This window comes from Mesoplodon mirus (assembly GCF_964341445.2).
Source record: "Mesoplodon mirus genome assembly, chromosome: 15".
Classification (NCBI taxonomy): domain Eukaryota; kingdom Metazoa; phylum Chordata; class Mammalia; order Artiodactyla; family Ziphiidae; genus Mesoplodon; species Mesoplodon mirus.
The window spans coordinates 63,547,152-63,564,425 of record NC_138991.1 but is presented as its reverse complement, the minus strand read 5'-3'; the positions used below and the strand labels follow the sequence as shown (position 1 = coordinate 63,564,425).

The 17,274-nt window shown below is 49.7% G+C and overlaps 1 protein-coding gene across 1 annotated transcript; it reads right to left on the bottom strand.

Moving 5' to 3' along the window:
* Positions 1–1,617: 1,617 nt before the first annotated feature.
* SRRM2 (serine/arginine repetitive matrix 2) lies at positions 1,618–16,535 on the bottom strand (the record flags this gene model as incomplete). Its single annotated transcript, XM_082644538.1, has 15 exons — positions 1,618–1,699; positions 1,999–2,275; positions 2,361–2,453; positions 2,617–2,667; positions 2,889–2,921; positions 3,014–3,076; positions 3,522–3,599; positions 3,776–3,940; positions 4,114–4,221; positions 5,117–5,390; positions 8,604–8,869; positions 8,983–9,056; positions 9,194–9,379; positions 15,875–15,920; positions 16,474–16,535. The coding sequence occupies 14 exons, from the start codon at positions 16,533–16,535 to the stop codon at positions 2,233–2,235; spliced, it is 1,542 nt and encodes a 513-aa protein (XP_082500664.1). The 3' UTR covers positions 1,618–1,699; positions 1,999–2,232.
* Positions 16,536–17,274: the final 739 nt, after the last annotated feature.

Genomic DNA, 17,274 nt, shown 5'->3' with positions numbered 1-17,274 from the left:
CGGGACCTCCCCACTCTACGAGAAGGAGTATGAGAATGTGACTTATCCCGTTTTGCTCGGCCATGTGAGCGACTTTTGGAAGCAGGAGAAGAAGAAATATCTCGGCGGGACCCAGGAGCTGGTGTAGGTTTAGGACTTTCAGGGGAAGAGCTGGTGGCATGCCGAGAAACTTTGGTAGGTTGAGGGGAGGGCGGGCAGCTCTCTGAAGAAGATTGGGGAGGTTTCTCAGGAGACTTAGGTGGTGAATGGCCCTGGGCTGGAGAAGCCTCAGAAGGGGGGTTCACTGGCTCCTGACTTAAGGGGGTTGTTGCAAGGGGTTGTGGGGAGCCGCCATATTGCTCAGCAAGGAGCGGAGTGGGAGCAGGTAGTTCTGGCCCTGTGCTGCTCCTTTCCGGAGAGGGGCTAGGTTGAACTGCAGATTTCTAAGAGTGGAAAAGAGAATAAGGATACAGGTATGTAAGCACCAAAACTTCCTATCACCTGTAAGATCCCAACACCCTTTCCTATGAAACTTTTCCTCTATGCACCCCATTATACCAACTGGTCCTTTTCCTCACCACAGGCAGTCACATTCATTCAATAACAAGAAATCACATCATATAAAACACAGCGAGAAACATATGAAAACAGATTCTACAATCGAGTCTTCTATCTAGAGAAAAAACACAATGCAAACTAATGTACTATATTTCACAACAGACAACCATTACAAAATGCTGAATGCAGAAAAAAAGGTATTTTTAAATGGAAAGATAAAGCAGTTTCCCAAAATGACTGACTTCACCTTTAAAAAATAACTATATTAAAGTAATAGAAAAAAAGACAAAGATTTGAATACATGACTTATGAATAAAAAACACCAGGGTGAAGTACAGGGAAATACAGAAAGAGACCAAGTTATAAAAGCTTTAAACATTAAAGTCAAAAGCAATAGGAAGTAAATTAAGTTTCTGAGATGATCCAACTTGCAGTTTGGAAAAGCAACTCTGGGTACCATGGAAAACAAACAGGAGAGCGACAAATTTAGCAAAGAGCAACTAAAATTATACTGTGATTGTTGAAGAAAACATTATTAGCGCTTGAATTTTAACAGCATGTATAAAAGAACAGGTACTGAAAAGATCTTTCCAAAGTAGTGTTTTCAGACTGCAAGCAGCAACCCAGTGGGTTGAAAAGTTTTAATGAGCCACAACCAGCATTTAATGAAACTGATACTAGAGACACTGTTTAGTAAGGTTAGGTGTAGTTCAAAAAAATTTTTTTGTTCCAGTTCTATTGACTTGTAAGTACAAAGAAAACAGTCATGTAAAACCTATTAACACCCAGTAAAGTTTGAAGGCCACAATTCTAAAGGATTTGCAAATGCAAAAGAGAACTTTATGAATAACTAAGAGGAATGCAGGAAACGAAACCGGACCTTACTTCTCCCTTAACTTCACACACCTATCCTGAATCCACAGCCCTGCAAATCAAAGAATATCCATTAACTCAGGAACATACCTCCTTCTTGTCTTTATCTTTGTCTTCATAAGGGCTGCTAGGCTGCTTTGTAGAAGGCTCCGGGCTACTAGGCTGCCCTATGTTGGTGATACCCGGTTCCCTGGATGGTGCATTTCCCTCCCCTCGACGCCCCGAAGCAGGGGAAGGACTTCGCCTAGTCAAGGTAGTTGTATGGGTTTTAGCTGCAGCACTTCGAGACCTGAAGGAGGTAATTAAGGATGGGAAAAGAAGAAGAAAATCAGTTCAGGGGAGAACAGAAAACCCCCTCCCCAGCTCCCATCCACCTTTCTTCAATATAACCCTTTTCCAAAGAACCTTCTCTTACTCACAAGATTCAAGTAACTCATATTGAAATTCAAGTCCAGTTCACTTTGCTCCTTCTCTTCTCAACATCAATCCCCCAAAATGTTCTCCCTCTACCCCTTTATATTTACCTCCCCCAAACCTCCCGAAACCCTCCACCCAGTCCATTCCCTACCCGCTTCATTCACAACTCACCTCTGAGCCCACCTCCTTCAGGAAGCCTTCCCCGATTAAGGAAGCCAGGGTAAGGATTCCTTCCTCCCCCAGACACCACGAACAAACCACCACCCTCCCTATTCTGGCAGTCCATATATATCAGAACAAAACAAAAAATCACAAACAAAAGAAAACAAAAAATAAAAAACAAAAAAAAAAAGAGAAGGGGAAATGTATATGTCTGTCCATCCTGTTGCTTTAGCCTGTCAGCTCCTAGAGGGCAGGGACCGTGTCTTCCGAATGGTCTGTGCAGCGCCTAGCACACCGTGGGCGCTCAATAAATATTAAATTGATTAACCCACAAGTCCCTCTCCCTCCCTTCCTCCTGGACCACCCCTTACCGACTGCGGGAAGTATCTGAAGAGGAAGCAGAGTCTGCAGAAGTTGAACGGTGCACCCGTCGGCTCTTGGGGGCTGGTGTTGTACTTCGAGACCTGAAGGAAGACCACCACCACAGCTCAGGGTGCTGTCACACCTGCACTGGGTTCCCCTTATCCACCCTTCAACCTTTTACCAGTCAGGGACGTGACCGATTCTGCCCTATCCCCAAGTGGCACTCATCTACTCGCTAAGCAAATTCCCCTCTAATTCACTCACCGCTTCCGCTTCTTGTCCTTAGATTTACGTTTGCTCTTTGGAGTAGGAGACCTGAGAAATAAGGCAAAATTATTTAAAATAAAAATCACTTTTAAAGAAACAAATAAAATGAAAAGTAAAATGGAAAGAACTGAGTTACTGACAGTAGGAGATCAAGGAACTGAGCTTTACTCCAAGAAAAAAAAAACACCCCAAAGAGCCAGCAAGGCCATCAAGCAACGGCTCACCGCTCCATGTGCCACTATGTTCCCTATGCCACAAAGAGCTCTTACCTATGCTTCCTTTTCTTGGATTCAGATTCTGACCTGTTGGTAAAAAGTAAGTAAAACTATTATTTTTTATCTAGACCTGGACTCACCAAACCTCTCCAATTATTCCATATATTCCCACCTCGTACCTGTGCTTCTTCTTCTTAGAGCTCTTCTTCCTCTCTCGTCGAGGAGAGCTGCTCTCTGACCTGCTAAACATGGGTTCAGAAACAGGTCATTCAGCCTGCCTCCTTCCCTGGCCCACCCACTTATAATCCATCCCCAAAAAGGCTTCTAAAGCACAGAACAACTCCAATAGCACCAATGTGCCGATCTAAGCCCAGAACTTATTTACTCTCCAAAAAGCGTAGGTACCTCCCTATTATATAGCAACAAACCCCAAAATGGAAAAAACAACGTAACTCCAAAATGCTGCTGATTGGTTCTGCAGAGGTGCAGAATCAACCCTTCCCCACTGAAGCAGCACACATTATTTCTTCTACCAGCTGAGACCTGAATGGTAACTCCCTCTTCCCTGACTTTTCTGGCAACTCTCTCCTACTTCCTAGAAATAAGAATACTCTATTTCCAGAGAGAGAGAAAAAACATGACAGGTTTGGTCCTCTGGCTACTAGAATAGCTTTCCAACTAACTTACCGTCCTCTATCTTTCTTCTTTTTCTTCTTCTTTTGCTTTGGGGTTGGTGAGCGAGAACTGCTAGACTCCCGGACAAGGCTGAGGAAAGATGAAAAACGGCAGAGATGGGTGCTAAGACAAACTTTCTTAGACATTTCAACTTCAGAAGAACAAAATCTCAAGAATTTGAAAAGACATAGTCCACACACAAAAAATGGAGCAGAGTGCTTAGAATTAGGAAGAGAAACTGACACTGGCTTCTTGGTCTTGTGTACCTGTAAGGTTTGGGTGGCTCAGGAACTGGTTGTTTAGCTTCTCGAGCACGACGCTGAGGATCAAAAGAGCTGCCATCCACATAGGAATCACTGATGCCAAAGGCAGCTCGGAGTCGCTCATTCTTCTTCTCATTCAATTCTGCCAACTGGTGAGTCTCAGTTACCCTAGAGGAGAAAAGGTCAAAGGTCTAAAGGAGATAGAGAACAAAATGCAGAGTCATATTCACACAAACAGCCATGAGAAAATGAAGACAAGAGCAGGAAGAAAGTCCAAACTAAACAGAGAGAACAGCAAAAGCAAAATAGGGTCCAGAGAAAATCGAGAGGGAAACACTCACGCTGGCCTCTGCCCTGGGGTCTCCTCCTTGCCCCCAGGGTTCACATCCTTCTCCAGCAACATGAGTCGAAAGGTCGCCACTTTTTCCTGAATTTGCTGTTCCTCGTACCTGGAGAACAAAAGCCTTCAGGGTTAGAGCTTGACTAGACACTCTCCCCAGTCCCAGGTTTACAGTTCCCTCGTTCCCAGCAGGATCCCTTCCCTTTCCATGCACACAAACAATTTTTCACTCACTGTCACCCAAAGGGCCCTTCTATTAAATCCTGCTCTTTTCCTGTCATCTTTCTTCCCCCTACTGACTACACCCTCTAGAACAGTGGATTTTAAACATGCTACACTCCAGGGGCCAAGAGAGGAAAGTTAAGCAGGCAGAGTTCCAGGTGTTCCTCCCCAAATCCAATCAACAAGAACAGGTCTTTCATTTCCTGGGATTCCAAAGTTAACATGCATTATATGAAACGGGCGCCACTGCTGAAGTTTGAAAACCACTGCTCTAAAAGGTTTTCTGCCTTAATATGTTCCTTTTCCAAAATCTCAATTCCCTATCCAACCCATGATCCCTTTTATCTGGGTATTTTTCCAATTCCTGTTTTCCTGCCTTTGCTACTGTCCAAGGCCTCAATCCTTAAATCCATTTACCTTCCTTTTCTCTACCAATGACAACACATATCAGCTTACCTAGCTAGCTCTTGTCTCTTCCCTGGTCTGCTTCCCCACCTCTCCCTTAAAGCACATATTTGCTTCTCAATGGCCCCCCTCTTTCCCCATGTGCCTCCAACTAGATAACTCATAAAAGCCTCCCTTTTATACCCCAGACACAGGTTCCTCATCTCTCACTTTGAACTGTCCCTTAACTCCTTTCAATCCACTAGCTCCTTTACCTCCTCCCCTCCTACAAGTCCTCTCCAGGCCTCTTTCAACCAGCCCTAAGCTCCCTACATCCCACCTAAGTCCCCCAGCTCTGCACTCACTCAGTGCTTGGCTCTCCCCCAGCCCTCCCTCACCCCTGCTCTTCCATCATCTCCTCCAGCTCGAGGCATCGCAGCTCCACGCGCCGCTTGCGCTCGTGGTCCAGGATGTCAGGATTAGGCCGCTTCACCAGGGCAGCCTCCAGGCGCCGCAGTTCCTCCTCTCCCTTGTAGTCAGGCCGCTCACCCCGGCGGCCCCGCACCAGGGACAGGTTGCGCTGGACGTAGCCGTTGGTGCCGCTGCCCCGGGGCGTCGGCAGCCCGATCCCGTTGTACATGGCCCCGTGCCCGGGGTGGGGCACCACCGCTCCTGAAGGGGAGCGGGGAGACACGGGTCAGGCCCCTGGCCCCAAACTAGCCACTTACCACCACCCAAATCCCTGCTCTTCTTCAACCCTACTTCAACATGTCTCTCCACACTAAACCTCCTTTAGCTACATAATCCTCCTGGTTTCCTAAAAAAACCTGTTCTTCATTCTTCCAACACTGCTTTCTTTCCACCAAATCACAGCCCAGCTCTTACAGCCTTTCCCCACAATGTGCAAGAGCCACTCTTGTTTTCACCTAGCTTTCCTGTTTCCACCCAAAACAAAGATCCCATTTCTCCCAAATTTCTCCACACTATCTCTTTATTCTCCTTTAGCCCCAATATACACAATTGGTATCTTCACCAACTACTCTAATTCCTAACCCCTGGCAACTGACTAAGGCCTCCAAACAGGGCACAACAAACACCAAAGGAAGATCTGTGGCACCCAAAAGCCTGCAGTCCAAGTCTAGTTCTTTTCAAGAACTGACCTAAGCATTTCAGGCTACCCTGAAAGTAGCCAGAAATTATGAATACAATCTGATTGAACAGCCCCTAGATATCCAAAAGGTGGCCCAGGCTAAAGGCCAGCATGCATATCAGAAACACATGAACTTTGGATATGTAATCCTCTTATACTTCACCTCTCAAGTAAGGGGCCATTTCCAATCAACTATCCTGACTGATAATATATTCCTTCAACTTCCTTCCCAATAGGATTTCTCACATGGTTTGTGGCTCACCGAACTCTCACTAGCTCCTGTAAAATATTACATTTTCAACTCAGTGCTCTAAATACACCAAACCAGCCTTCTCTGTTCCAACTGTCCCCACAGCTTCTCTACACTCCTTCCCCTACACTTACAAAACCCCCACTCTTCATACCTCACTTTCATTAATGTCAAACTGTCAGCTTTCCCTAACAGTCCCGTTATCTCATTTCCAGGTTTTTCTCTTCCAGCCCATCCTTAACCCTCTCACGTGTTATCACGTGCCTCCTACCAGGTTCTATCCTCTCAATCTGTCCCAACCCCAGCATGACTCTGAAGAGCCCTCTAACGCTAGTTTTACTGATTAGATTTCTTGGCTACGTACACAGCTATTCCTTTCTCCAGCTATATGTACTCTTGTTTTTTTTCTCCAACTCATCCTGTCCGAGATAGTTTCACATGGGGAAATGTGTGAGGGAAAATGATCCCAGGAAAGAACCCAAGGAACAAAGCGGAGAGATTAGTGAAAGTAAAGGGGAAAAACATAGAACTGGATAAAAGAAAAGGCTTCATTTAAAAAATTCTGAAAGAAACATCATACAAATACCTGGAAGAATGTACTAAAGCCCCCCCCCACCCCATACAGGGAGATGTTGAATGAAAGGGAGCTAGGCCAACTCTAGAACAGTTTGGAGCCCCTTACCCCCCAACTCTAAGGCTGGGTCCCTGCCCAATCCCAGTTGCAGACTCTAAAGATCTGAAAGCAAAACAAAACGAAATAACAATACTGGGTTAAAGGAGTGACAAATGATGCTAAATCTATGAAAGGCAAGTAGAACTGTGCAAAGAAATGAAAAATTTCTTTACAGCACAAGAAATCTTCCAACCCTCACTTTTATTTTCTCAAATTTTCTCCTCCCTATTCTAAAGCTAGGCCTCCTTTGGCTCTCTATACCCTACCCAGTTTCTGCTTCCCTTGCAGAATGCTTCTGACCTGCAATCAATTCTTCAGCTTAACCATTCACCCACACTTCCATACCACCTCACACAATAATCCTCCCACTCCCTGGAAAAGGATAACCAGCAGCTGCTAAGCAAAGGATATTAAATCACAACAGACTGGAGAACTTTTACGGAATGAGCCAAAAAAGAAGGAAAAAAAAAAAAACCCAAACAAACAGAAATACCGCAGCATCTAAGACAGTGCTCAAAACACTAAAAGGATGGATGGACCAAGGAGTGTATTAACACCACAAACACAAATCACCAAAACCTAAATAAGGACACTTAAACTGGGGTCCACGGACTGTGGGTATGCAAAAATCACCCAAGCTAAAGGCTGACAGTAAAAGCTGCCAAAAAAAAAAAAAAAAAAAAAAAGAGAAAAAGGAGTTTTTTCTGTTGGAAAATTATCACGATGCCCAACTAACCAGGCAGAAGGGGGTCGTGAAATTCAGTAGTATGGTATTCAAGGAAAAAAACGCACCAAAAAGGGAGGAGAGTGTGCAAGAAAATGGACAAAAATAGTAAGCACAACAAGCTCAGCACTGGGGCACTGTAGTAGCTAAGGGGACACTATGAAACCCCAGAAGCTAAACTAGCTCAGGAAGAGACCTAGACTCACACTCAAGAGAAAACACAACACTTATTCAATTTTTGACCCAGAAGATATCTTAGAAAAGCGTCTGAGTGAAAACCAAGGCCTAGAAAAGTTGTGTGCCAAATGATGACAAAGTCCAGCGCTTTCTCCTCAAGGAAGGAAGGGCTGGCAGTCTCCTCCCCAGCCGTAACGCAACTTTGGGGAAGACGATGAAAAAGTGCAAGAAAAAAAGGAGCATGTGATCTGCCTTTACATACCTAGACCAAATACGTAAATTTTTTTAAAACGTTTAGAATGCTTCTCTTCCTAATACCTCATAACAGACACTAACGAATCCAAACTGCCTAACTCTCCCGGGCATCTAGTTCAAGGCCTTCTCTGCACTGGCTGAGCGGCCAAGGCCTATTTTCAGCCTTGAGAAATGGGGGAGGGGGCTGCGCGGCGCCCCATAGTATGGGAGGCTCCGGGCCCGACCCCAGGCCCCCGGGAGGGACTGGTAGGCCGGACGCCGGAGAAGAGCGGGGGAAAGGAGCCGGCAGCGGGCCCCGGCCGCCGCAGCCCCCTCCTCGCCGAGAAAATGTCGGCAAAGACAGCTGCAGGAGGGCCTCCTCGCCGCACGCGTCGGGGAGGCGAGAAGCCGAGTCGCGCGCTCCCCCCTCGAGAGCGCGCGCGAGCCCGAGTGCAGTCGGCGGCGCGCGCCGTTGCCATGGGGGAGGGGAGAATAAAAGCCCGCGCGCGACAGGAACCGCGAAAAGGGGGGAGGGGAGGAAGACAAGCAAGGACGTCCGCGCGCGAGCTAGGGGCGGCGAGCGCGCGTGCGCGCGGCGGCCTGAGCTGTTCTCCGCGCGCTTTGGCCTTGCGCCGGGGCCTCCGCCCCTCCCCCACCCGGCTCGCGCGCTCTCTCACCGGCCGCCGCCGCCTCCGCCTCCGCCCGCCGCCTCCGAGGGGGAGAGGTGCTGCCGCGGCCGCTGCTCGAGCTCCTGAGTCCCTCGGGGCCTGGAGCCGCCGCCTTGCCTCGCCGGTCCGCCCGCCTCAGCCGACACCGCCGACTCCTCGCTTCCTCCGGGGCCGCAGCGGACTCCGACTGCGCCACTCGCACCCCGCCTGGGCCGCGCTGCACGTCAGCACGACCAATTAAGTGCGTCAGCACGCAGCTGCGCGTGTCGCAGGGCCTGCCGGGAACCGTAGTACGCCCCGCGGCCTTGTGCGCAGGCGCCGAAACCGCACCGGGTAGTGTAGTTTTGTAAGGCCCGAAGGAGGTTCAACTCTGTCGTCGAAGAACTACCATTCCCGTCGGCCAGTTGCGAGGAAGGTCTGGGGGGCGGACCGGAGCAAACGACCCATTCCAGAGACTTTCCACTAGGGGGCGGGAGGACACAGGGCCTAGCGACGATAGCGCTCTCCTCGGCCTCCCGCCTTCGACCCAGACCATCCTGGGAGTTGTAGTTCTAGCGTGGCATGGAACCCGTACGTATCTTCGCCCTCCCTGCCCCCACACGACCGCCATTTTGTCTCCCCGTGTTGGGAGGCGATGAGCCCGAGCCCACTGATACCGCTGCTTGCAAGTGATCGCAGGCTTCCTGGGGCGAGCCCGGGGCCGCGCCGCACCCGTCCTTCTGCACCCAGGAGGACCCGCCCCCCAGACCCCGGCCAGCGGACACCCCCGGAACCCCAGAGCCCAGCTACAGGCCCAGGGCCTGAGCCAAAGGCTGAGCCAGGAGGCCGTGGTGTTTGCAGCTTCTAGCAACTGAACCCGGCCGGCTGCCCCTGGGGAATGATTTTTTTTTATGATATCCGAGTAAGGCGGCCAGGCAGCGATGTGATTTTCTCCTACAGAACCTGGGACATGTTATATACGTCGTGGCCGGGCAAAAACGTTACAAACACCCTTAAGTTTTTCACCCTTCTGCAGAATGTCTTAGGTTAATGGTTTTAAGTCCGTTTTCTTTGAGCCTGAGAACCAGCCAGTCTCCCTCAGAGCAGACTTGGAAGAAGCTGGGCTTCGCAGGCAGGCCAACATTTTAACCTGAGCTTGGGCTCGCGCTCAGCCGTCCCGGTCATCTCGAGGGTCTTGCATCCTCAACAGGACCCAGCACGTGGCAGACACATAATGAACTGTGGTCCGTTTGAATTTGATTGTGTTTAATGTTAGTTTTCTTTGTAACCAGAGAAGGATAAAGTCATCTCAGACGCTGTAACTGGGCCACCCACCACTTGGCGTAGGAACTGTAGCTTCGGTGTATGGTGCTCCGGATGTTGTAATCTTGCCTCCTTGAACTGGGGCAAGTGCTTCCATGAGCTGGATGCACCTTTGGAGTAATTTATGGCAAAGTGGCAAAGCCTGTGTCTTTTCTGGGCCTAAGCTGGTGTTTCTGAGGTTGAGGGTGAAGGTGGTGGTTTCTTAAAACCCACCACCTTCAGTGAGACCCTTCCCTGTAATCAAATTCCCAATGATATTATTTCCTGTATTTACTGAATATTTTGTGCTAAATTCTGTACATGAATCACTGCAGTTAATGCTCGTGACAATCTCCTTTTCCTATGGGGAGAACTATGAATTCCTCTACATATCCACAGCACAGTTTTCAAAATATGAAAAGCAACATGGAAATAATACTATAATCTACAAACCTTATATAGAGGTGTTATCAATTGTTCTGATAATATCCTTAATAGCAAAAGAAAATTCAAAATCATGCATGTTGCATTCTTAGACGCCTTTAACATACTATAGATACTCTTTTGCACTTTACTTTTTTCACTTAGCAATATATCCTGGAAATCATTGCGTATCAGTTCATAGAGATGTATGGATGGACTTTTATTTAACCACTCTTTTATATATGAGCATCTAAATTGTTTCCAATATTTTCTAATTACAAACCGTGCTGCAATGAGTAACCAGGAGCTTATGTATTTTCATATTGTTGGGGGGTATATCTTCAAGATAAATTCCTAGAAGTGGGATTGCTAGGGCAAAAGGTAAAGACAAATGTAGTTTTGTTAGTAAGGACAGAGTCCTCTCAGTAAGGGTTATACCAGTTTGCATTGGCAAAATATGGGAGGGCCTGCTTTCCCACCACCTCACCAACAGAGTACATTTCTGTGCTTTTCCATTTTTGCTAACCTGATAGGTGAGAAATGGTATTCTAGTGCAGTTGTTTTGTGTATGGTAAAATGCACATAAACATAAAATTTACCATTTAAACTATTTCTGAGTGTACAATTCAGTGGCATTAAATACATTCACAGGGACTTCCCTGGTGGTCCAGTGGCTAAGACTCCTCGCTCACATTGCAGGGGGCCTGGGTTCAATCCCTGGTCTGGAAACTAGATTCCGCATGCATGCCACAGCTAAGAGTTCACATGCTGCAACTAAAGATCTGGCTCAGCCAGAATAAATAAATAAATAAATATTTAAAAAAAAATAAATATTTAAATACATCACAATGTTGTGCAACCATCACCACCATCCATTTCCAGAAGTTTTTCATCCCCCAAACTGAAACTCTGGACTCATTAAAGACCAGCTCCTCACTCCCCGCTCCCCCAGCCCCTGGTAACCTCTATTCTATCTTCTATCTCTATGAATTTGCCTATTCTAGGAACCTCATTGTATGGTCAGGCCACTCGAGATGGCTGTTCTCTTCCTCTCTGTATATTCCCCTGCCCGACCAGTGCCTGCTTCACCTATATCTTAAGCACATGACTGACCTTCCTACGTACTTGCCCCAGGCCCCAGCTAGTGATTGTTCTTATCAAAGGGGCAGTGAGGGGCGTGCCCCTATAACTGGTAATCAAAAACCCCCCACCCCTCCCCACAGAGAAGACTGCCATTATGTCCTGCCCACCGTCAGCTGCACATAGTGGGGAGCCGCTCCGGGACCTTGCTTCAGACATGTAAGATCCTCCCTATCCATTATTATTATTATTTGTGTGTGTGTGTGTGTGTGTGTGTGTGTGTAAGCCAGCTTTGTTTTTTGAATTTTATTTAATTTTTTATACAGCAGGTTCTTATTAGTTGGTGGTGTGATGAATTAGGAGATTGGGATTGACATATATACACTAATATGTATAAAATGGATAACTATAAGAACACCCTATCCATTAAACCATTGATGTCTGTGTTGATGACTCCGGGCTCTTTCTTCGTTCTTAAAGCTAGGCAAGTGCAGGCCTTGTAGGCCTGTTGTATGCAGCCCAACACTCATAGGGTGGAATCATAAAATATCTGTCCTTTGGTATCTGGCTTATTGTACTTAGCATAATGTCTTTAAGGTTTATATTGTAGCATGTATACCACTGAATGTATATATACCACATTTTGTTTACCCGTGCATTCACTGATGGACATTTGAGTTGTTTCCACGTTTTGGCTATTGTGAACAGTGCTGCTATGAACGTTACTATGCAAGTTTCTGTGTGGACAAATGTTTTCATTTCTAGACTCTAAAGATGGACTCTTCTCCAGGCTCCCAGCCTCTGGGCTTCCCCTCCAACCTTCATGGGACCTCCAAAAAGATTTTCTAATTTTCCTTTGAAACTTTATTTGTATCCTACAGTGTAGTAGGTTGACTAGTGGCCCCCCAAACTTCATGTCCATCCAGAACCTCAGAATGTGACCTTACTTGGAATAAAGGGCTTTGCTTAGGGAACCAGTTAAGGATCTCCAGAAGAAATCACCATAAGTTTGGAGTGGGTCTGCAATCCAGTGACTGATGTCCTTAAAGGAAGAGGAGACACAGAGATGCACAGGAGAGAAGGCCATGGGAAGATGGAGGCAGAGATTAGAGTGGTGCAGCCACAAACCTAGGAATGCCAGCAGCTACCAGAAGTTGGAGGGTGGGAGGCTCTGCAACACCTCAATTTAGGACTTCTGGCCTCCAGATTGTGACAGACAAATTCCTATTGTTTTGTGCCATGCTGTTTGTGACATTTGTTATGGCAGCCCCATGAAACCTCATTCATATAGGTAAGCCATAGTCATTGTCGAAAACGAGAAAATACACATAAGCGAAAAGTCAAACCGCACAGAGGCAATTCCCTGCCCCCAGAAACAACCACAGTTAACACTTTTGCGTCTATCTCATCAGAGTAAGATTTCTAAAATGCAGCCTTCTGAAATGCTTAAAGTTCTCCCAAATGCCTTCAGGATAAACTCTCAAACTCCTTAATAGGGCCTCAGAAACAGGCCTTTTTGTAGCCTCTTTTCCTTCTACTTGAAGAAGAATCAACATGCACACCTGCCTCTGCTTGTTCCCCCAGGCGGACAGACCTTGCCAGTGCCTTCAACCTCTGATTCCCTGGCCTCCTCGCAACACCCTAGTGGAAGCACTCCTCCTTCTGGAACTTAAGCTGCTGGACCATGGGAGCCTGAGGTGCTGGTGACCCCTGGGGCAGGGGTGAGTGGAGCCTCTCCCACCTCCACCTCTTGATTTCTGGACCCAGGAATCCTGGAGCTGCCGTTCCACCCAAGGCAATACAGACCATAAACAAACAAATAATAGGCAATTACCAATCATGGGGACAGCAAGGAGGGTGTAAATGGGGTGGGAGGGCAGGAGGTCTAGAAAAGGATCTCACCCTCCCTTCCAGAGGGAGACCAGGCCCCGGCAGTAGGGCAGCTCCCAGGGCTGATGTTGAGGCACACTGGGCCACCTGTGAGGGTTTCCAACATGGTCTTTTGATCTGGAGGCCCCCAGCCCCAGCTCGCCCCCTCCCACAGGCCTGTAAGCATGGTCCTGGCCAGGCCTGGTAGCTTCCAGGCCCTGTGTGGGCTCGATGGCCTGGCTGGGACCAGGTAGCCTCAGCTCAGGTTGAGGGGGGCACACACCAGTCACAGTGTCTGCCTGAGCAGCCTCCCAGCAGCACTTGGCCCCCGAAGAAACCTCGGATCTGAGGCCCTGTAAGATGCCCCTGATCTTGTGCCCAGGACAGGACCCTGATAAGGGAAGCCCTTCCATGGACAACAAGGGTGGTCCTGGTCCCGAACCTTCACAGGCACTGCCTCCTTCCCTGTGGCTGGCAGTCCTTGTGCAACGCACCCTGGCCCAGGGCAGCACCGTGCTCCCCATCCCTTCCTTCTCGGGGTGGATGCTCTCCGTAATTTGGGGGTTTCTAGAGCTTTTAAAGCACTAACTTTATTTTCTTAGGACTGCATATTTAGTCTCTTTGGAGAGGTTAGCAGTTGAGGCTTTATGAAAATTCAGATGAATTATGACTGCCAGACGTGGCACTTTTTTTTTTTTTTTTTGATTTTTGGCCATGCTGCATGGCATGTGGGATCTTAGTTCCCCAACCAAGGGTCAAATTGACATCCCCTACAGTGGAAGCATGGAGTCTTAACCATTGGACCACCAGGGAATTCCCTGCCACTTTTTTATTTTAAAAAATACTGAGAAAAAAACCCCAAACACTGAAAAGTAAAAGATCAACCAACCAAAATCCCATCACTTAAAAATTATAAAATATAAACATATTTTATAAAAATATAAAGTGGTACTCCCCCAACTGGTACCCTCACACTGCAGAGCCCCCAGAGCCTTGGTGGGAGCTGCTCCCTGGAGGGGTCACAGAGTGCCGTGCCGGCTGAAGGTCAGAAGGCGACATCCATGCATGCATATTGTTGGCACAAGTTCATAATATGAAAAAAAATGGGCAAAAGCTAAATACCCATCTATAGGATATTAGTTAAAGTAACTGTGAAACAACCTCATGTTAAGAGAGGGACTCTATTCTCCTGGTTGTCAAGGCACACGTATCAGGCAGGCTGCATTCTCCACAAAGGTAGGTAGTTAGATGCAGAGATACAGGGATGGTGGGTGGTGGACGGCAGATGGTAAGATGAGCGGCATTTTGTATGTGTCAGGGACCCTGGGCCTCCCCCTGCAGGACCTGTCCCCAGGAAGCCTCAGTCTCCCTCCTGCTAGCCCTCCCCAGGACACCCCTTGGTCACTGCCCTCCCAAGCCCAAGTATCACCTCCTCCAGAAGTCTCCCAGGACTGAAGGCTCCCAGCTGCGAGCTCCCAGGGTAAGCATCTCCTGCCAAAAATGTTGGCTCCAGGGATTCTAATGAATATGAGCTGGGGGCTACAGACTGAGAGGGCAGGGATTGGACATAGGGGCTGCACTTAAAGCTGTGTTTACACAAGGAGCTCAACCTCCTCTCCAAAGGGCTCAGAACAGTGGAGTCTTTGGCCCCACTTCCTGCAGCTAGTGGCCCAGTGCCTCTACATTCCTCCTCTACCAGCCACATGGGAAGCCTGCCCAGGCGCTGGGCACTCCCTCTCCCCCTTACCTGCACCCACGGTGCCCTTAGTTGTCCCACAACTAGGTACATCTTAAATGCTTTTATTGTAGAGCAGGTGAAAGAGAAAATGAAATGAACCATGATAGCCTCAGAAAAATGTCACATGGTTTCAGTGAAGCCACTGTTTTTCTAAGAAGCCATGATGGGGGCACAGGAGGGAAGAGCGAGGAAATAGCACACCCAAGTCCATTTCCTGTCCTGGCCTAGCTAGAGGCTAAGAGCCAGAGAGGAGAGAGCTTGGCTCCCTTCAGAGGGTGAGGACCCGGTGCCGGGCAGGGGACCAGGGTGGGAGAGCTGCTCCACCAGCATGTGGGGGTAACTTTGAACTGGCTAGGGGGTGGGGGGAATTGGGCAGGGAGTATGAGTGGGGCAGGGGAGGGAGGGTGCCAAGCTGCTCCTTCCTCTGCACCCAGCAATCCCTGGGGTCCCCCACCCCACTGTCATCTGCCAGAGGACCATCCCCCTCAGGTCAGCTCCAGGCTTGTCCCATGGCATGTTCTCAGGACCAGAGGATCCTGCTGGGAGCAGTGAGATGGGGGAGGGGGGCATCAGGATCCTGAGCAGGAACAAAATTTCAAAATTGCCTGGTGGACATGAAAGGGGGCAGAGTGGGGGGGGGGGTCAGGGGGCTGCTGGTGAGTGTTCCCAGATGACATGGGAAGCAGAAGAGAGGGGCCCAGTGGCCAAGCCTGGGGCTGCAAGTTGGAGGGGGCAGCTGGAGGAGGCTGAGGAGGATGGGCAAGAGGAGAGGGCAGCAGGGAGGGGGCCGGACCAGCGGCTGCAGGAGCTCCCTCAGGAGACAGTTTCCTGAAGTGGGTCAGGATACAGGTAGCCATGAGGGCTGATCCCAGGGGAAGCTGTCACCAACCATAGGCCCGAAGGGGCCCTGGGAGGAGTCCAGCCAGAGCTGTAGCCTGGAAGGAGTGAGGCCAGGAGCAGGAGAGCCACTGGCCGAGTGGGGCGAGGCAGGACATGTGACCCTCCTCCTCTCAGCTCCAGCCTTCTGCCCCTGCCTCCCCTGTTGAAACCAGAAACCAGAACTGCAGAGACCCAAGGCCCCTGGCAGAGCTGGGATGTGGGGTGGGTGGAGGGAGCAGGCGCTGTGACGGCCCCTGGGGTGTGTTCCCTTTGCGGCTGGGGAAGGTGGCTCTGCAGGGCTGGGGGGAGCCCAGGAGGCAATGGGCCCCCAGCCCAGAGTCCTGAGGGGGATGTGAGCATCCCCAGGCCTGCGGAGGGACTCCTGAGCCCAAGGCCCAGCAGGCTCTGGGACCTCCCCAGACCCCCAGGGAGAAGGTGCCCGGGGCAGCCCCATAGACTCCAGGACAAAGAGCACTTGGGTCTTTGAGGTTAGGACCTGGCCTCAGCCTCTGGGGAGGGGATCCCGGGGGTCTTGGGGGAATCAGAGTGTGTGGGAAGGAAGATGACTAGGCATGTCCCCGCCCCACACACAGGGGTGAGCTCTGATACCTTGAGAAGGTGGTGGCAGGAGAGATGCCCATGGCAGTGGCCATCAACATGGTGAGAGACATGTCCCCCCTCGCAATCAGCCATGCCTGACCAGGCCCAGCCGCCAGCTACCAGGACAAGAACAGGACCCTGGTTGCTTCCAGGACAAATAAAGTCTCCAGGGATGGGGGTGGGGGAGGGGGCTGCTTCCCCTGGACTGAGACCCCAAGACATCCCCAGCTACAGGCCAGGAGCTTCAGGGGACCTGAGGGACCCCTCAGCCTCCATCCCCTGCCAGGGGTCTAGGCATGTCTGGAGCCACGCTTGAGGAGCCAGAGGGACCCCCTCCCCCCAGAACCTGGAGCCTGTACCTGGCTCACCTGGAAGCACTCCCTGCAGCCAGCCCTGTCCCAGGTGCCGCCATATGTCCACCTGCTTCCTCCCACCAGCCCAGGGGGTGGAAGGTGCCATCTCCATGAGCTGTGAGGAGGCAGAGCTCCGAGGGGCCAAGTCACTGCCCCGAGGTCACCAGATTGTCACTACAGAGGGTGGGGCAAGGCTGGCATCTACCTTGGAGCCCATTCTTTCTGCTCAGCTGGGGAGGGGGCATCTCGAGTGTCCCTGTCTTTTCTCTGGTTCCTGCCCCCGTGTCAGCCTGGGACCCTGAGCCCTACAGTCCCCTTACTGTCTCCATCCTGTGGGGTCACCCTGCCCGTTTCCCCCCATATAGAGAGTGGTTCCTCCGGCCCTGAAATTAATGGCCTCCGGGTCGTCAGTGTGGTCCACTGCGATAATAATGATTGCCGGGATGGCTTTGTACAG